The sequence below is a fragment of the Primulina huaijiensis genome, chromosome 15, assembly GCF_012295235.1.
Source record: "Primulina huaijiensis isolate GDHJ02 chromosome 15, ASM1229523v2, whole genome shotgun sequence".
Lineage (NCBI taxonomy): Eukaryota > Viridiplantae > Streptophyta > Magnoliopsida > Lamiales > Gesneriaceae > Primulina > Primulina huaijiensis.
In genome coordinates this window covers 21667913-21684419 of record NC_133320.1, presented here as the reverse complement: position 1 = coordinate 21684419, position 16507 = coordinate 21667913, and the positions used below count along the sequence as shown (strand labels likewise).

The 16507-nt window shown below is 33.3% G+C and overlaps 1 protein-coding gene across 7 annotated transcripts; it reads right to left on the bottom strand.

The window, feature by feature from the left end:
- Nucleotides 1-7664: 7664 nt before the first annotated feature.
- LOC140959065 (lysine-specific demethylase JMJ28-like) lies at nt 7665-14350 on the bottom strand. 7 transcript variants are annotated; one of them, XR_012171893.1, is made up of 14 exons: nt 13265-14350; nt 12912-13048; nt 12342-12444; nt 12116-12254; nt 11972-12035; nt 11149-11878; nt 10548-10877; nt 9900-10436; nt 9751-9820; nt 9588-9673; nt 8676-8795; nt 8448-8592; nt 8180-8244; nt 7667-8108 (listed from the first exon to the last, which is right to left on the bottom strand). XR_012171893.1 is itself a non-coding variant. In XM_073416793.1 (12 exons), the coding sequence occupies exons 1-12, from the start codon at nt 13862-13864 to the stop codon at nt 8518-8520; spliced, it is 2991 nt and encodes a 996-aa protein (XP_073272894.1). In that variant the 5' UTR covers nt 13865-14350; the 3' UTR covers nt 7665-8517. The 7 variants fall into 7 exon arrangements, 1 of the variants encoding a protein (XP_073272894.1); XR_012171891.1 differs by having other exon boundaries at nt 8180-8309; nt 13265-14349; XR_012171892.1 differs by having other exon boundaries at nt 7666-8244.
- Between the last annotated feature and the right edge of the window lie 2157 nt (nt 14351-16507).

Below are 16507 nucleotides of genomic sequence, written 5' to 3'. Positions count from 1 at the left end.
ATATACAGACTAAGAAATCTGATGTTGCTAATACTTAATCATGGAATCAGAATAATGTATATATAGGTATTTACTTCTCCTGTGTTGGCTTATTAGATATTTAGCATGAATCCAATCGAAATAGCGATGAATGTGCCATATATGTATGTACTAGGAATGTACACGTTCGATGCACGTAGGTGACTAATAATGAAAAATATAATCACGAGAATTAGATAATGTTTAAAGTCGTTTGAGTAACATCATTTTATAAGTATTTATAAATCTAAATATATCACAACATAATACATAAAAATACATGATGACAATAAATCATATATATTCACTTATTTATTTGATATTTTTCAATCCACGACATAATACATCTCTCTTAAATGATAAATCAGCAAAAATATTTTTCACTCAAATATCATTCAAAATAAAAAAAACAATAAAAATAAAATTAACAGAATAGTGAATTTTACCAAAATCAAAACTAAAATTTACTTAAATAGAGTACACATATACAAACGTCAAATAAAATTANGATAACCTAATAATTTAATTGGCCAACTTAAATGAACAAGGACATATAAGAAAATTTACAAAAGAAGAATGTGTATTAAAGAGAAATAAAATTTTAACATAATACCACTCAAATAAATATATATAGAAAAAACATATATAAATAAATAATATGTAATACTCAGTTAAAAAATTTTATATGTAAAATTGTAATATATAACAAATGATAATAAACTATCAATATAATTCATATTTATTATAAAGATTATATTGATTAAATTTTTTTTAAAGATTATATCATAAATTTAGTTTAAAATTTTGAAAAAAAAAAGAATGTGTATTAAAGAGAAATAAAATTTTAACATAATATCACTCAAGTAAATATATATAGTAAAAAACATATATAAATAAAATAATATGTAATACTCAGTTAAAAGATTTTATATGTAAAATTGTAATATTTAACAAATGATAATAAATTATCAATATAATTCATATTTATTATAAGGATTATATTGATTAAATTTTTTTAAAGATTATATCATAAATTTAGTTTAAAATTTAGAAAAAAAAAAGAAGAATGTGTATTAATATCCAAATATATCTAAGATGTACAATGAATCACAAAAATTGACTAAGAAACGTAAATAAATAATTTTTTTACATAAAATTTAGAAAATAAAAATAATATGAATTAATGTCCAAATCTATCTAAGATGGACAATAAATCACAAAAAAACCCTTAAAAAGACATATTAATTTAATTTGCTAACTTAAATGAACAAGGAAATGTAAAATAATAATTTTTTTGGCATAAAATTTAGGAAATAAAGAGGAATGTGTATTAATGTCCAAATTCATTTAAGATGGACAATGAATTACAAGAAAAAAACCCTTAAGATAACTTAATAATTTAATTGACCAACTTATGAACAAGAATATATAAGAAAATTCACAATTGAAGTGATATATTTATATGTATGTTAGATGTTATATTAAACAAAAACGCTGTGGCAAGATTACAGCCATTTACAGGCTTTTTGAACTTTCTGAGAGACTCTTTCGCCAAGAATCTGTCCATCAGATTTTCGAAAACTTGATTAAGACATATCACATAGGCCAGCTATACCAATCCTTAGTCTCAAGCCAAGAACAAGTAGACAAAAAAAGTTTTGCCAAAGGATCTGAATTATCCTTGTACAATTTTTCTTTACTGTATCAAAGTCTAAAAATAAGATCCATGCCTGCAGCAGGGGCATGTTCATGGGGATTCCAGTAGCATACAATGACTCGACACGGTGATTCTATTGCTCTATGGCAGTGCATTTTGTGTTGCCATCGACATCGGCATACAAATTAGTTTTTCCACCCAATCTATCGAGGATTCATAATGTTTTCCATGTGGCAGATAGTTGTCTGCTTGCACTCAAAGCAAGGCGCCAAGTCCACTGATTACTCAGAAGAACTTGAAACATGAAGATGTTACACGATTTGAATGTGATAAATGTTGAGAACCATCCCTATCGTTCGGTATCAGTTGAAAAGCCTTAATGTTATTAGTCTGGGAATTAGAGAAAAATATATTTGCTAGAGGAATAACATATAGTTTCTCAATTAACTATTAGATTGTTGCAATAATGGGAAGTAAAAAAGATTAAAGCTAGGTGTTGATGCTTGAACTTTCAACCTGTATAGAAACCCATGAATGGAAGTGATCATCATCCAGGCTAACAGAAAAAACACATACCATGCACAAGGATTAGATACTATTTTCGGTTAAGTCAGTATTTCAGTCGAAAAAATGGAAATTTTCAAGCATTATCGTCTCCGAATAGCAGCCCCGGACCTGAGGCGAGGCCCAAGAAATTAATTGAAATAATCAATGATAAGGTGTTGTTTCAGTAGTAGTTACCCACAAACCTCTGTGAGTCTAAAAAAAAATGGAAATAGTCATGTTATAACATGCAGATCTTTTTTACAATACTTGGAGGTGTATCCTCTGCCACATTAACTAAATATCTTTCGTACGAGAAATCTCATTTGATGATAATATTTTTGTCTTTAAACTTACTCAATAATTTTTTAGTAGTTAACACAATTCACGCCCGAATATCAAAATGTTAGTTTGAATATTAATATTTTTTTACTATTAAATTGTTTAGTACCTCAACATAAATTCAATTTATCCCAATTTTCATTGTATATTTCACCATCTAAGTCTCATTGTTTCATGCCGGCCCTGTCAAAATCTAAGTTCACAATGCAAATTTGGCAATGATATGGGATTTGTATAGAAATTATTGCTATAAATAGCAGCTTCTAATCAAGGAATCCAAGTACACCAGAAGAGCAAATATTCAAAAACTTATAACAAGAAAATAAATATGGCCAAGGCAAGCAACAATACTGCCATCATCCTGAATTTGGCCTTGGTCCTCTCACTTGCTCTCATCATTGCTGTTGCAGAAAGCAGAGCAATTATCAATGGTAAACCATCAGTTTCTTTGATGATATTAAGTATAAAATTATCGAATCATTTATATATGGCATCGATTAAATATACGAAGGGCTAATTATATATCGATAAATTTAACAATTTATATTATGTATAGTGTATCTCATCCAATGTAGCATATATAGTTTCAACCAGTTTCTACATTCTCTTGAAAATTTGCATGCAGCTAAGAGTGAGGCAAGCGCCACAGTTGTGTGTGACACCGTAACGGCGGTGATCAGCGGTGACACTTGTTTCGACATTGCGAAGAGCAACAACTTGACCGCTGCACAGTTTGATACCATCAACCCCAATCTGAATTGCAACGGACTCTTTGTCGGCCAGTGGCTTTGCATCTTTGGCTTTAGGGTTTAAGGCTGCTACCAACTCATCCTATGAAAAAGCCAATAATCTCATTGGTGTCATATTTCATGAATGATTATGTAATGAATAAGGTGCCTAATTATAAGTTTATTTACTAAGGCATTTTTGTCTTTTGGAAATCACAACTTTCTTTGCATTGGGCTAGCCATGCCTTGTTGTTTTAATATGTTTCCAATTCAAAGAGTTTCTTTTATGTCATGTTTCAGAGTCACATATATTTAAGCTTATTTGTGTTCTGACACATATCAAGAAAATAAAAAACTTATTAGAAAAACAAGTTACGTACGTATAAAATTCTTATTCTATCTTTATTTAATGAGTGTTTTAATGTGATACAACATGTTAGAAATAACTAATTTATTTAATTAGTATGAGTAAATTGGTAAAAGAATAGATAAAATAATATTAAATATAGATATTTGACTATATATTTGAGACATATTAAAAAAGAAGTGTAGTCGTTATATTTTAAAATGTACAACAGTTTAAGTATCACGTTTTGATTGATCTACCCAGTATGGACAATTATTACACCCACAATCTTCTTCAAATAATTGCACTTCTTGCAATCAATGAGAATTGAACTCATGACTTTAATTCTGATACCAAATCTAGGACCGATCATTTGTCGTTTTACCAAAAGTCATAGCTTGTGGTATGATGTAACTCAAGTCTTTTAAACCGCATAGCAGTTCAATTGTCATGTTTCGATTGTTTTATTCGACAAAAACAATTACTACATAAGGTCTCAATTTTCAAAATTAATTCATAGTTTGACCGTCGGTTAAAATTATCCTAAAACTAAACTCGAGAAATCATAGATTCATAATACATAAACTTATAGACAATTATATGTGACTGAATTAAAGAATAAACACGATTGCTTTTCAATAAAATTTATATTCAAGGTTATATAATTATCAGCATATCATCTACGTAAATATCACAAATAATTCAAGAAATAGCTAAAAAAACTCTCGAAATAAAAATTGTTTCTTCAAAAACCAAATAACCTTAAAGAAAAATATCAAAATCTTTGAAAAGAATTCCTTTTCTTCACCGATGATTCGGAACCTATTGACATTAAGGTCTCAAATTTGAGATATTATCTCAAGTTCGCTATAAGCTCAAAGAAAAAAAAAAGGCAAACAGCTACTTCAGGAACGCTATAAACTCAAGCATTCTACTAGTTTTTAGATAAAGATGCAATTCATTTCTTGAATATCAACTTATATATTGTAAAAATAATATATAATATTTACTATAAAATTGAATTTATTTGATACCTCATTGTAAATTCAATTTAGCCCAATTTCCTTGAACATTTCACCATCCAAGATTCCAATTCTCATTGTTTCATGCCGGCCCTCTCAAAATCTAATATCACAAAGCAATTTTGGCAATGATTTGAGAATTGCATGCATGTAAATTATTGCTATAAATAGCAATTTCTAAATAAGTAACCCAGAATAATAATCAAGAAATCATGGCCAAGGCAAGCAACATTTTTTCTATCATTCTCAATTTCACTTTGGTTCTCTCCCTTATTCTCTTCATTACTATAGCAGAAAGCAGAGCGATCGTAGTCTTCAATATTTAATTATGATATTCATGCGTAACACCAATATATTTTAATAAATTTAACGACTTTTTTTTATCACGACATTGACGTGGGATGAGAGATTTTTCTATTTTGATGTGAATTTGAACTCACGTCTCTCCCTTAAACGAGAGTGGTTTATATGTTACTTCAGCTAAGTGATTATGACTTTAACTATTTATGTTATATTCATTGTATCTAAATCAATGTATTATGTCTCAATCCGTATCTCTACTTTCTTGAAATTTTGCAGCTAAGAGTAAGTCAAGTGCCACATGACTTGTGTGTGCTACTGTGACCACGGTGAATGAAGGAGACACTTGTTTCGACATCGCAAAGAGCAACAACTTGACAACCGCGCAGTTTGATGCACTCAACCCTAACCTAAACTGCGACGCGCTCTTCGTTGGGCAGTGGCTTTGCGTCGAAGGCTTCACGATTTAATACTAATAGTAGCGACTCATCTTATAACCAATAATGAGATTTTATGAATAAGCTAGGTAGCTTAACAAGTTCATTTTTCTAGGAATTTTCGTCTTTTGGGGAATCATCAAGTTACGTTTGCATTATTAGACTATGGATTGTTCTATATTATGCCTCCGATACAAAGTATTTTCTTTTGTGTTATGTTTCAATGAACTGTTGTTAAAGTGATGACTCGATGAAAATGATTCATTTTTCTTTAACCCATATGTTATATTTACTTCTTTTTTCTTGCCCTTTTTTTTTGGTTAGCTAGATTTCGTACGAGGAAAAAAGACACTGAAAATGAGAAATTAATTTTATCAAAATGTTCCGACGGACATATCTCCGATTTATACGTACATAAGTTTCAATTGGGACCCCAACAGCTAAAGTACATAACAGTGCGAAGCGAGGCTTCGGCCTGTTTTAATTTCTCAACTTTTGCAGTCTTTAATAATGCCTTGGACTGGACACTGCCGGAGAACTTCCGGGCCTGCTTCGCCGGAGATGACATATAGTTACATTTCTTGAAAGAATCAATGGTTGGGCTACAGTTGCTGCTCTGTTCCTGCATCATGAGCCTCATAGTACGATCTATTTTTTATTAAAGCAGTAGTGAATATTTAAATGGCAGAGGTCCTCATTTATATAGATGATGATGTAACGTAACGGGTTTGGACGGAAACAGGCGGCGATGGAAGTGGAAAGAAGCAGACCGCGGATTACTGGTTTATGGTGGGCTCGCCTTTGTTTCTGTGGGTGCCGGAATTTAATGTAGCCTAATGCCTATCACTTTCGATATTTTTACAATTGTTTCGGAAATTTCAAAACATACATTATTATTTTCATACCAAAAAACTTATTACAAGATAAGAAGATACGAGTAAATATTATTTTTCAAAAACAAGATTGACATTAAAAAGACATGTTTTATTAATGAATTTTTTTGTTTTATTCACATATAGGGGTGTTCATCGGTCGGTTCGATTCGGTTTTCGATTTTTTATTTCGGTTTTTTGGTTTTCGTTTTAGAAATATATAATCCGATATTCGAACCATTTTTCTTCGGTTTGGTTCGGTTTTCTACCAAAACGGTTCGGTTATTTCGGTCGGTTAATTCGATTTTGGTATAATTATTTAAATTAATAATATAAATATATTGTAAAATATAATATATTAACTTTCTACATGTGTTTTTAGTAAAATATTAAAATATAAGATCTAAATTAATTAAATAAATAACAATCAGCTAAAATTTGTTCAAAATAGTTTTTCATTCGTTAAATATCATATCAAAATATATAATATAAATAAAAATACAAAAAATTATTAATTTAATGAAATTTCGGTTTTTTCGGTTTTGACATATATAATCCGAAACCGAACCAAATAAACTTTGATTTTAACATTTATATCCGAATTACAAAATTCGGCTTTCGGTTTTTTCGGTTTGGATTTTCGATTTTTTCGGTTTTATCCGAAGTTTGAACACCCCTATTCACATATAATAAGAAAATCATTGAAAAAAATTACAAACAAACTTCTTATTTAATTCATTAAAAAAATTTTGATGCTTAACCCATTCAAAAAATGTTGATAAGTTATTCAAGACTTGATTAATAAAGATATATTAATAAAAAATGTTACTAAATATAAAAAAAAACATGACTACATGATTGTGATGGAAGAAGTACAATATTTATTAATGAATTAATAGAACAATATTATTAAAATTAATGAGAAAGTTACTTAAAAATTCTAGAACAAATATATCATATTAAAAATAATCAAGCCGAATATCGTTCATGCATTATAAAAGAGCATATACTGCATTTCACTAACATGTTCAAAATTTTCACGTCATTTGTATCATAAATATGGTTGCAAGTTACTCAAGCTACTCATGATTAGATCGTGAACAACTCGATTAAAACTCGACTCGAGTTCAATCTAATCGAGTCCGTGTATTTTTTCAAGTCGAGTTCGAGTTATGCACAACATACATATATTTTTATCCAGAAATTTTTTTGTCAATATATGTCCAAACCCGAGTTCAAAATTTAAATACTAGAATTCAGACTGAGACAAGCTCGAGTAACTCAATATATACACGAGTCGAGCTCATACTCAAAATGAATTACTCTATATATACACAAGTAGACAAAAAATAAATCGAGTCGAGCTTGTCAAGCTCAAGTAACTCGATATATACTCGATTTAACTCATTTGCACCCCTAATCATAAACATGCTTGGCACTAAAAAGAATTGCTAGTGTGGGAATGAGAAGAAGGATTCCAACATTTGCAATATCTTTCTGCTCAACACGCCTTAAAGAAAGAATAGCATCTTAGCATTTACATGGGGAAAAAAATCCACGTACAATAGGTAGGCACTCTATATTCCTCTTTATATCCCATGACAACTATCACCATTTTTATTCAGATACAAGGATAATTATTGTAGAATGAAAACGCATTTAAACAAATGAAAAAATATATCTACCTCAATTTATAATTAACTGGGGTCAAAGATGATTCCTAAGATGTGTGCAATAAGGCTTCTAACAGAAATCTCAATTTACAAGTCATCGTACTAAGCTTTATTGCCAGCTAACGATATCCTAACTACAATCAGTCATCAGAAGCAGCAAATGGTTTAGCCTGCAAGAATTTCATATAAACAACACGTTACCTGTAAAGCCTATCATCTTCAATAAAATCAGTTCAGTTACCTATAATCAGTATACAAACTTCAGTTCTTCCTCACAGGAAACAATGGCAATTCTTCGTGCGACATCTGCTTGTAGGTTCGTAAGATATTTTTTATGCACAAATGCTAGGGGAGAATTTATGTACATATAACTGCAACGCATAGCATTTGCCATAATGAGAGAGAGAAGGGACATTCGCAACTATTAGAGAAAGAAGAAGAGGACAAAACAAAGTTCAACTGGCAATAGAGAAAGACTCGACTATTCTGTATGCACATTAGTAACTTACATGGAGGTGGGGGGGAGCTCTTTAAGAACCTTTTCTATTAATCCAAATGAGGGTTAAACAAGATAAAGTACTACTGGAGTACTTGCTTCAGGTTGCCTATTTCTTCAACTGCTTCACTAATTCCATGGAGAACCATCCTCCTCACCTGTAAAAGCCATTTGTACATTTGGTAAGTTTCACGAAGATGAACAATATAAGAAAACCGCAGAAGGCTCTTACACAACCTACCTCCAACAATTTTGTTTTGGCTTTGTGTTGCATAGGAAGAAGGCGAATTTCTTCGGCCAGTTTAATACATTGAGTAGCATTTTCAGGAGAGACGAAATCCAAAACAACATTGACACATGACTGGAAAAGTGAAAGAGCTATCAACAATTAAGTTGCATATGTTTAACCCAGGAATAGAGTTTTGAAGTAAATTTGAAGAGAAAGATAGTTTACAGTTATGTACGTCAGTTTGAGTGTCACTGAATGTTCAGTTGTGATTTCAGTAAAACCACGTGTTGACAAAAACATAGAAAGGAAAAAATAAATAGGGGGAGTGATTTATCTACCTAAATAAGCACGTTAACAGACAAACTATCAACCTGCCTGCCTGGTTCATTTCATATTGAAACGTTAGGTCCTATGGAACCTACACACAACCAATATTCTTCTCCAAAAGGGCCTATCTTGTGCCCCAGGCCTAGGTGCATATATGGCTCGGTTTTTTTAACAGCTAGGATTCATATGACTGACACACACCATTTGGATTTCAAAAACAAATCCAGTGAGGATACACTAAAATCAAACACGCTTCTGAGATGGAATTACTCCACTACCACCCTATAATTAAATCTGGAAATTATAATTTCATATAGTCCTACAAAACTGGTCTTCGGCCCAATGACTGGACATCATGACCTAAGTCCGTGCACATTGATGTAGAGATGCAGAATAACTTTAAGTGGAGATTTTAGAATTTCAAAGAACATTACTTTATCAATCATTCTTAAAGACGTTCATAAGATCCTTCTCAATAAAAACTCTATTTGATGGGTATTTTTGACACATGCTGTGATACTACACATATTCACCCAAAGCAAGAGTGCAGACAAATGCCAATGAATGTAGTGTAAAATGCTTGGTTTAGAATACCACCTTAAGTTTTCTGATTTGATAAGGACAGCCTGCAGGAATGAAAACAGCTTCTCCAGGATATTGATCAAAATTCCATGGTTCGATATCTGCAAGCATTGAGAACAAGGCCCTTATTGAGCATGTGTAATTGATTGCTTAGAAAATAGGAACATATGAGACTTACCAAACTCCTCTTTAAGCTTCAATTTGTGAAATGCATCAAGAAAAATTGTCTGATCTAAAATTGGATGAGCCTGTTACACATATATGAAAATCAATTTTTACTCCTAAACTGCAGTTTTGTAGAACACTTCCTTTTCAGTGAAAACATACATTGTTTAGATAGCATGACCCGTTGTTTAGCTCTTTAGAATGCCGCTTGAGGTACTCAAGAAGTTTTGGCACATCTTGTCGACGAAAAATGTCCCACTGGGCACCACAAGAATTTATCCCATGCTTATCTTCACTGGAGCATGAGCTTTCTACATCTGCTCCTAGAAAATACTCATCAGTATCTTCAGATTTCTCGATAGTTCCACAGCAGAATATTGAGGCCTCAGTATCAGATTCACTATCGCTGGATACATTCCCGTTTTCAGTATCAAGTGTTTGATCCTCAAGGATTTCACTAGAGCTAAAAGGAACTTTTGCGATTTCATTTTCCAGGTGGATGTTTTCCTTGATATCTTGCAAGCCCGATTCACCTGTGCCTTCACTCTGCAAAGGTGATTTACCTTTCTGATCACTAGAATTGCTTCCCGATTTCCCACGATTGTGATCTAGAGCCTTACATTTTTTCATTGAATTTCCAATGTTATTAATTTGTTCTGGTGAAACTGGGGTATCAGTAGCACAAGCGAGAATGTTAACCTGAGAATGAAAAGCCAATGGACATTATATTTCACTGCCAGCCTTAAAAGCTAACCGTTAATTAAATACATTTGGACATAGAGATCATATTCGGTAACATCCATGTCCTACCGTATCATGTGATTCATAACACAACTTTGACAAAACATCAGCCTGCATTTGTCCCTCTGGGACTCCATATGAAAAATGGATACATGGACCTAATTCCGGCCTCCGAAATTGGTCCGGCAACTTCACTCCCAAATTCAGAAGGCCACACACTGGATTGATATACTCTGGAAGAGGTAAGGCACTTAAGATCTCATTATAGTGGATCGGAAAGTGCTTTTGAAATAAATGAGATGAAAGCGAAGCTTTGAACTTCAGAGTTTTTAGCTGCATGCTTGCGTGTGTTCCCTTCTCCAATGATCCCATGAAAATCCGCTTCCTGTTGATTTCGACCTTCAATAACAATACTTGTCTTTAGACAAGACAAGAGTAACTACATTGCAACAGCTAAAACATGGGAGTGGGTAAGATGAAAAGGACGATCACAGAAATTCCATTGATATAGCACGGTAACAGAAAGTTGTACATTAAAAGATGAAGGTGAAAGCCTGACATTACAATCCAAAAATCATCTTCGGTTGACAGTGTTTCCAAGAAAAATGATTAATGACTGCAGGAAAATTGTCAAAGAAGAAAGTAACAAGAAAGATGAGTATTAATTGACCTCACACCAATCTATGCAGTTTGTCACTTTCATGTCGTTTTCAATACAATGTTCAGATATCTTGTTCTCCATGTAAGAGCTAAACATGATAACTGGATCCCAACACAAACTCGAGGTTCTCCGAAGCACATTTCGAACTACAACTGGTTGACCTTTAGTCCAATGGTTCTGGAAATGCTCGGGGGATTCATGATGAATATCATGAATAGCAGGACAATACAGATAGTTGTCCTTGTAACCTAATTTCCTATATGTACCTTTCTGAACCTTAGCATCACCATCTTTATGACTAATGTCCTCGCATAACGAGCAACACAAAGAAAAATCTGCAGTTTTTGGAAGGTGATAAAGGCGCAACATTTCTTCAGCTCTGACTTCAAGATCTCTATTCCAGGAGCAGGGATATACACATTTTAAATCAAGGTTGCTGCCACCACAGCCTCCTATATCTATAGGTGGGCAAGGAATACTTCCATCAGAACTAGGTTCCCAAATTTGCAAGGACATCGGGAAGTGACAGGGAATTTCACCAGAATTTTGCCTAGAAATATGTCGCTCAAAGATTATATCATCACCAGAAGCAAATATTTTTCTTTTCTTCAAACTTTTGCGTTTACAACTTCCATATGAACTACGTTGAGAAATCTCCCGACAACAACTCAGACAAAGGTTGTACAAACAATTCATGCACGTCCTATGGTAGTCCGTGATAGCACTTTTACATCTGTTGCTGCTCAAAATTTGAACGACCACACATGAAATCAACACAAGAAAAACAATTGGTGTTTATCATTGAATTATATTGAAAAAAAGAGCAACTTACCAGCAAAGTAGCTTATGGAAACTTAAGTTGGCCTGTGGAATCTGAATTCCAGATAGGGATTTCCCTATTGTAAAAAGAAGTCCGGATGCATGCTTTAACATCAATAAAAGAAACCAACTCACTGATTAAGTTATCGAAAATTACCTATACCTGTTACCGTAGCTTCAGATTCGAGCTCAATACTTTGGTCATGATTTACTTGCTTCAGCACAGGAAGAAGCACGTGAATTAGATAGTGAAGCAATTCGATCTTATTGACCTTCCTTTTCCCACTATAGCAGTCCTGGATGAAATGCGGGTAGATAACAGTCGAATCAATACAGCGCATTCCAAAAAACAACATACAAAGTGCATATCTTCACCAGCAAACCTTATGACTGACAGCTTTATTTTGTCGTTTCTCACAAATGTTGCAACTACAAGTTCCACAACATGCAGGACATTTCATTTTCGCGGCTTGCTTCTCGATATACCTACATAAAATTCAATTGTAACTAGTGATAGTTTACCCGTGACAATCATGTTTGTTCCACTAGGCAAGGGAGAATAACTGATTATGATAATTAATTACAGTTTAATTCTCTCAAACATTTATCTCAGATTCTAACGAAAGTGTGCGTAAAAAATAGTATTTGACATTGTTTGCATCTTGGCGACTAACAAGATTTCCGAAGATCGTGAGCAGCTAAATCATATTTCTGAAAACTGATGCAAAAATTTGACTCTCAACAAAAGGAAATTTGGTTGCTCAAACTCTGTAACAGGCATATGCATGGATAAGCAAACCCCCAATACTCAGTTTAAACAAGCATCTATAACCATTTTTAAAAGCAAACACTGCAGTACAACTTATTAGTGAACACAAACACGACCTGAAACATGGACATGTGCATTCTAAATATCCATTTGCATGCTTTGATGTCAAATAAGAACTACAGACCTCTGTTTTAAGCAAACCACACAAAAGAATCGTTTCCTGCAAGCCAAGCACTTGATCAAGAGCCGCCCTTTACTTTGTTTACACCAATGACATTTTCTTATTTTCCTTCTCTTCATATTCCACGCAAATGGCACAATCTAGTCCAAAATTACAAATATATGAATGGATATCAATTCACAAACAAATAACAATAATAATTTTTCATTTTATTACCAGGAACACTTCTTTGGAGTCATTCAGCTTAAAACAACATGATCAAAATTCGACAAAGATCATTCTGAAGCTAAAATCAGATATATCACACCTGTCGTAGTTAACATAGGTTATGCTAAAGATTGGTAGATTATAACCACCTGCATTGTACCAATGGGGAGTGGTTCAATATTTTTTGACCGAAAATGCCTCTGTAAAACCGAGTTTTCATGCAAATTCACCCCTAGTTTCACATCCAAACCACCATTGCACTCCCCAAATTTCTGCAAACTGGCAGGGGATTGCGAAATAGCCATAACTCCATAAGGTAACTCTCTCGTTTCATCAGCAACCACATTGTCCTCCAACCCTTTTTCCTTCTCCTTCTTCTTTGTCACCTGCCTCTTTAAGAACTCTCTAATCAATTCCAATTGCAAATCCCCGCTTTTCAGTTTCATCCTCTTCAATACATCATCCAAAGCTTCCGAAACAGCCTGCCGCTTCCTCCTCTCCACCGCCAATGACACTTGCTTCAATTTTGGAACCCGAACAGTATCCCCATTTTTTGCCCTTTTCTTCGTCACTTTTCTCTCCAGTTTAAGCGAGTCTGGGACTTTCTGTCTGTTCTGGCGGTGCTTTCCTTGTAGATAATGGATATCGCACAGCGTTTTCCCAGCCATCGCTTGCCGTTTGCACCGCCATTGGCGCCCATCGGTCCGCTTGCACCGGAGCTCCTCCCGGGGCGGATCTTTCCCCCGCATTGAGAATCGCTATTCACAACTCACTTTTCCAGAAATTCTCGACCAAAGAATATCGGTAGCAATTCAGAAAATTTCTAGGGTTTCCGAAGAGTATCCGTAAGAAGAAAAGGAAAAGGTTCTGTTCCCAAAAAGGGTGAGTTTATTACTCTGTATTTGACACTTCAGCGTAATCACAGGTGGAATCATTATAATGTTGACACTGCCACTTTCCTGTGCTGACTGTGAAATTCCGTACCGTATATATACTGCGTGTATTCATATCTGAATTCTGATACAGCTTCGTCGTGCCCACAAAATCAGAGGTTCTTGATCAATGTTCAGATAAACTTTCAAGATACTCGTATTAAAGATTAGAAAGAAAAAATAATTTAAATTTCCAAACGTTTCTTGAATATTACTATTGGTTGGAATTGATTTCTTGATCAAAGTTGAGGAATTTGAATTTTCTGATAAGATCCCATATCTGTATTCCTATTGAATAATATAGGAATATCCAAAGTTTTTTGTGGGGATTACACTGTTGAGGGATCAATCCTCAAGATTCTTGGTGCAAAAATTAACTTGAATTTATTTTCTTTATGTGCCTGCTAGTCAAATCTTTTGCTTAACGGGATATCCTAAGCATTAAAATCTGTATGTTTGACACTAAGATCTACATTTGAGACAGAAGATTTGGAACATTTTGAGTAAAAGGATGCTTTTTATTTGTTTTTGACAGCAACCTCGTGCATCCTTTCCATTCACAAAACATGGTTCGGTTTTCGGTTTAAGCCGTCTGTCTATATACACAAGACTGCATGGATCTTTACTAAGTTGTAGTTTCGCCTATAAATGCCAACTGAACTCCGAGATAGTTTGCTAATAATGTCACTCTTGCCAATTTGGAGAATGGGTACATAACTCCTCTCTACATCTTCTACCCAAATCCCAAGTATATTACATAATCGACAGATTCAACACGCAGACTTGCGAGTTCAAATGTATGTTAATTGGGTTCGGAAGGCTTACGACGAAACATTGAGTATTATATTTTGAACAGAACTTGGATCTCCAAGTTCTTTAGCAGGTGGTTTGGTGTTTCAAGTGGGCATCTACTATTTCACCACCAAGATATGAATCTTGAAGGTGATGATGCCTTACCAATATCTGTATGTGGTAATAAGCATGATAGTTGATAATATATATTTTAAATCAAATGAAAACACTAATTTTGTATGCAATATATTTTTGAGATCTAGTAAACCCTAAATAAATACACACTTAACTGTCTATGTTTTTTTTTTTAAAAATGCCCATAAACCCCCAAGAAAAATATTGATATGATTCTAACTGTCTATACAAAATAATTTTTCATCGTATTTTCTGTATATAATTCAGATTTTAATTCGTACAAATGAATATAAATCACATTATTTTTTTGTTTATTTTTTTTAATGAAGTTGTGATATTTTAATTTTATTTATTTGATCATTTTATAATGTCATGTTGCAAAAACTGATACATTTTAAGTGTAAACATATTTTTTATATGGTTTTAATGACAATTTTCGTACATTCAAACACATAAATGGAGGGATGTAAGTAGAATTATTATTATTTTTATCTCGTGGACAAAATTTACTTGAAAGAATATTCATAAGCCCATGTAACACATTATTTTCACTTGAAAACGGAAATTAAAAGTACTGAAATAATATAAAATAAAAATATATTAGAATCCAAGTTAGTGATTTTTCAAAATATCAAATTTATTAATAATTAACTTAATATCGACAATAAGATAAATTTATCTCAATATAAATAACCGGATAATTGAAATATATTGTCGCATTAGTTCTTTTCTTAAAATTCTATCAGATTTTGTAAATTTTCAATTGAAAGTCATTTTTTTTCTCAAATTTAGTCGTGTGGAAAAGACCACGTAAATGTAATTTATAGCTTGATTTTATATGATGATGATTTCTAGTGTGTTTTTAGAAATGTAAATTGCACAATCAAACTATACTATGTTGATGGCCAATATAGTTAAGTCCTTATTAAATCTGTGAGACACGTACTCCACAGTCAAGTGTGGGGGAGTTTTGTGAGTAAAGTCACGTGGACTATTGTTAGACCCTTAAAGCTTGGCTCGATTTCATGGCATGATTGCGAATTGCCATGAAGCAAAGTGTTGATGCCTAACACTTAGTTATGGTCTACATAACTTAGGCATATTGAGTTGGCTAAGTATATGAACAAGTTGGCACATTGTGAGGATGTGTTTGGTGCAGAAAAGGTGTTGGCAATATTGAGCTTGGTTGCCATTTCGAGTTGGCTGATTTGGGGACACATGGCAGTCATTTCTGATGGTTTGAAGCAGTTGCTGGGAGTTTGAGACACTTGGCAACATTCAGCAACAAGTGGCATGCAGGCAGGACACTTGGACATGGCAGTTACACTTGGCTCCATGCAGACTTGACAGGTGTCCTAGACAGTTAATTTCGGTTTTCTGCATTGTATTGTGTTTATATGCTTTGGCCTTGAGTTGCACAAGGCATTCACGAGTGTGAGCCTTCTTTGTGTGCAAACCTAGGCTTCCTATTGTAATTCTGACTGAGGATGAATGCAAAGGTTGGGCATTGCCCGTAATTTGTTGTGTGCCTTA

What these genes read in the sequence shown, in the direction of transcription:
- LOC140959065 (XM_073416793.1), bottom strand. Translation starts at nt 13,864, where the DNA reads ATGCGGGGGAAAGATCCGCCCCGGGAGGAGCTCCGGTGCAAGCGGACC. An exon ending in GAAGCTTAAAGAGGAGTTTG is followed by an intron (nt 9,674 to 9,750) that starts GTAAGTCTCATA and finishes CAATGCTTGCAG; the next exon opens with ATATCGAACCATGGAATTTT. An exon ending in CCAAAACAAAATTGTTGGAG is followed by an intron (nt 8,593 to 8,675) that starts GTAGGTTGTGTA and finishes TGGCTTTTACAG; the next exon opens with GTGAGGAGGATGGTTCTCCA.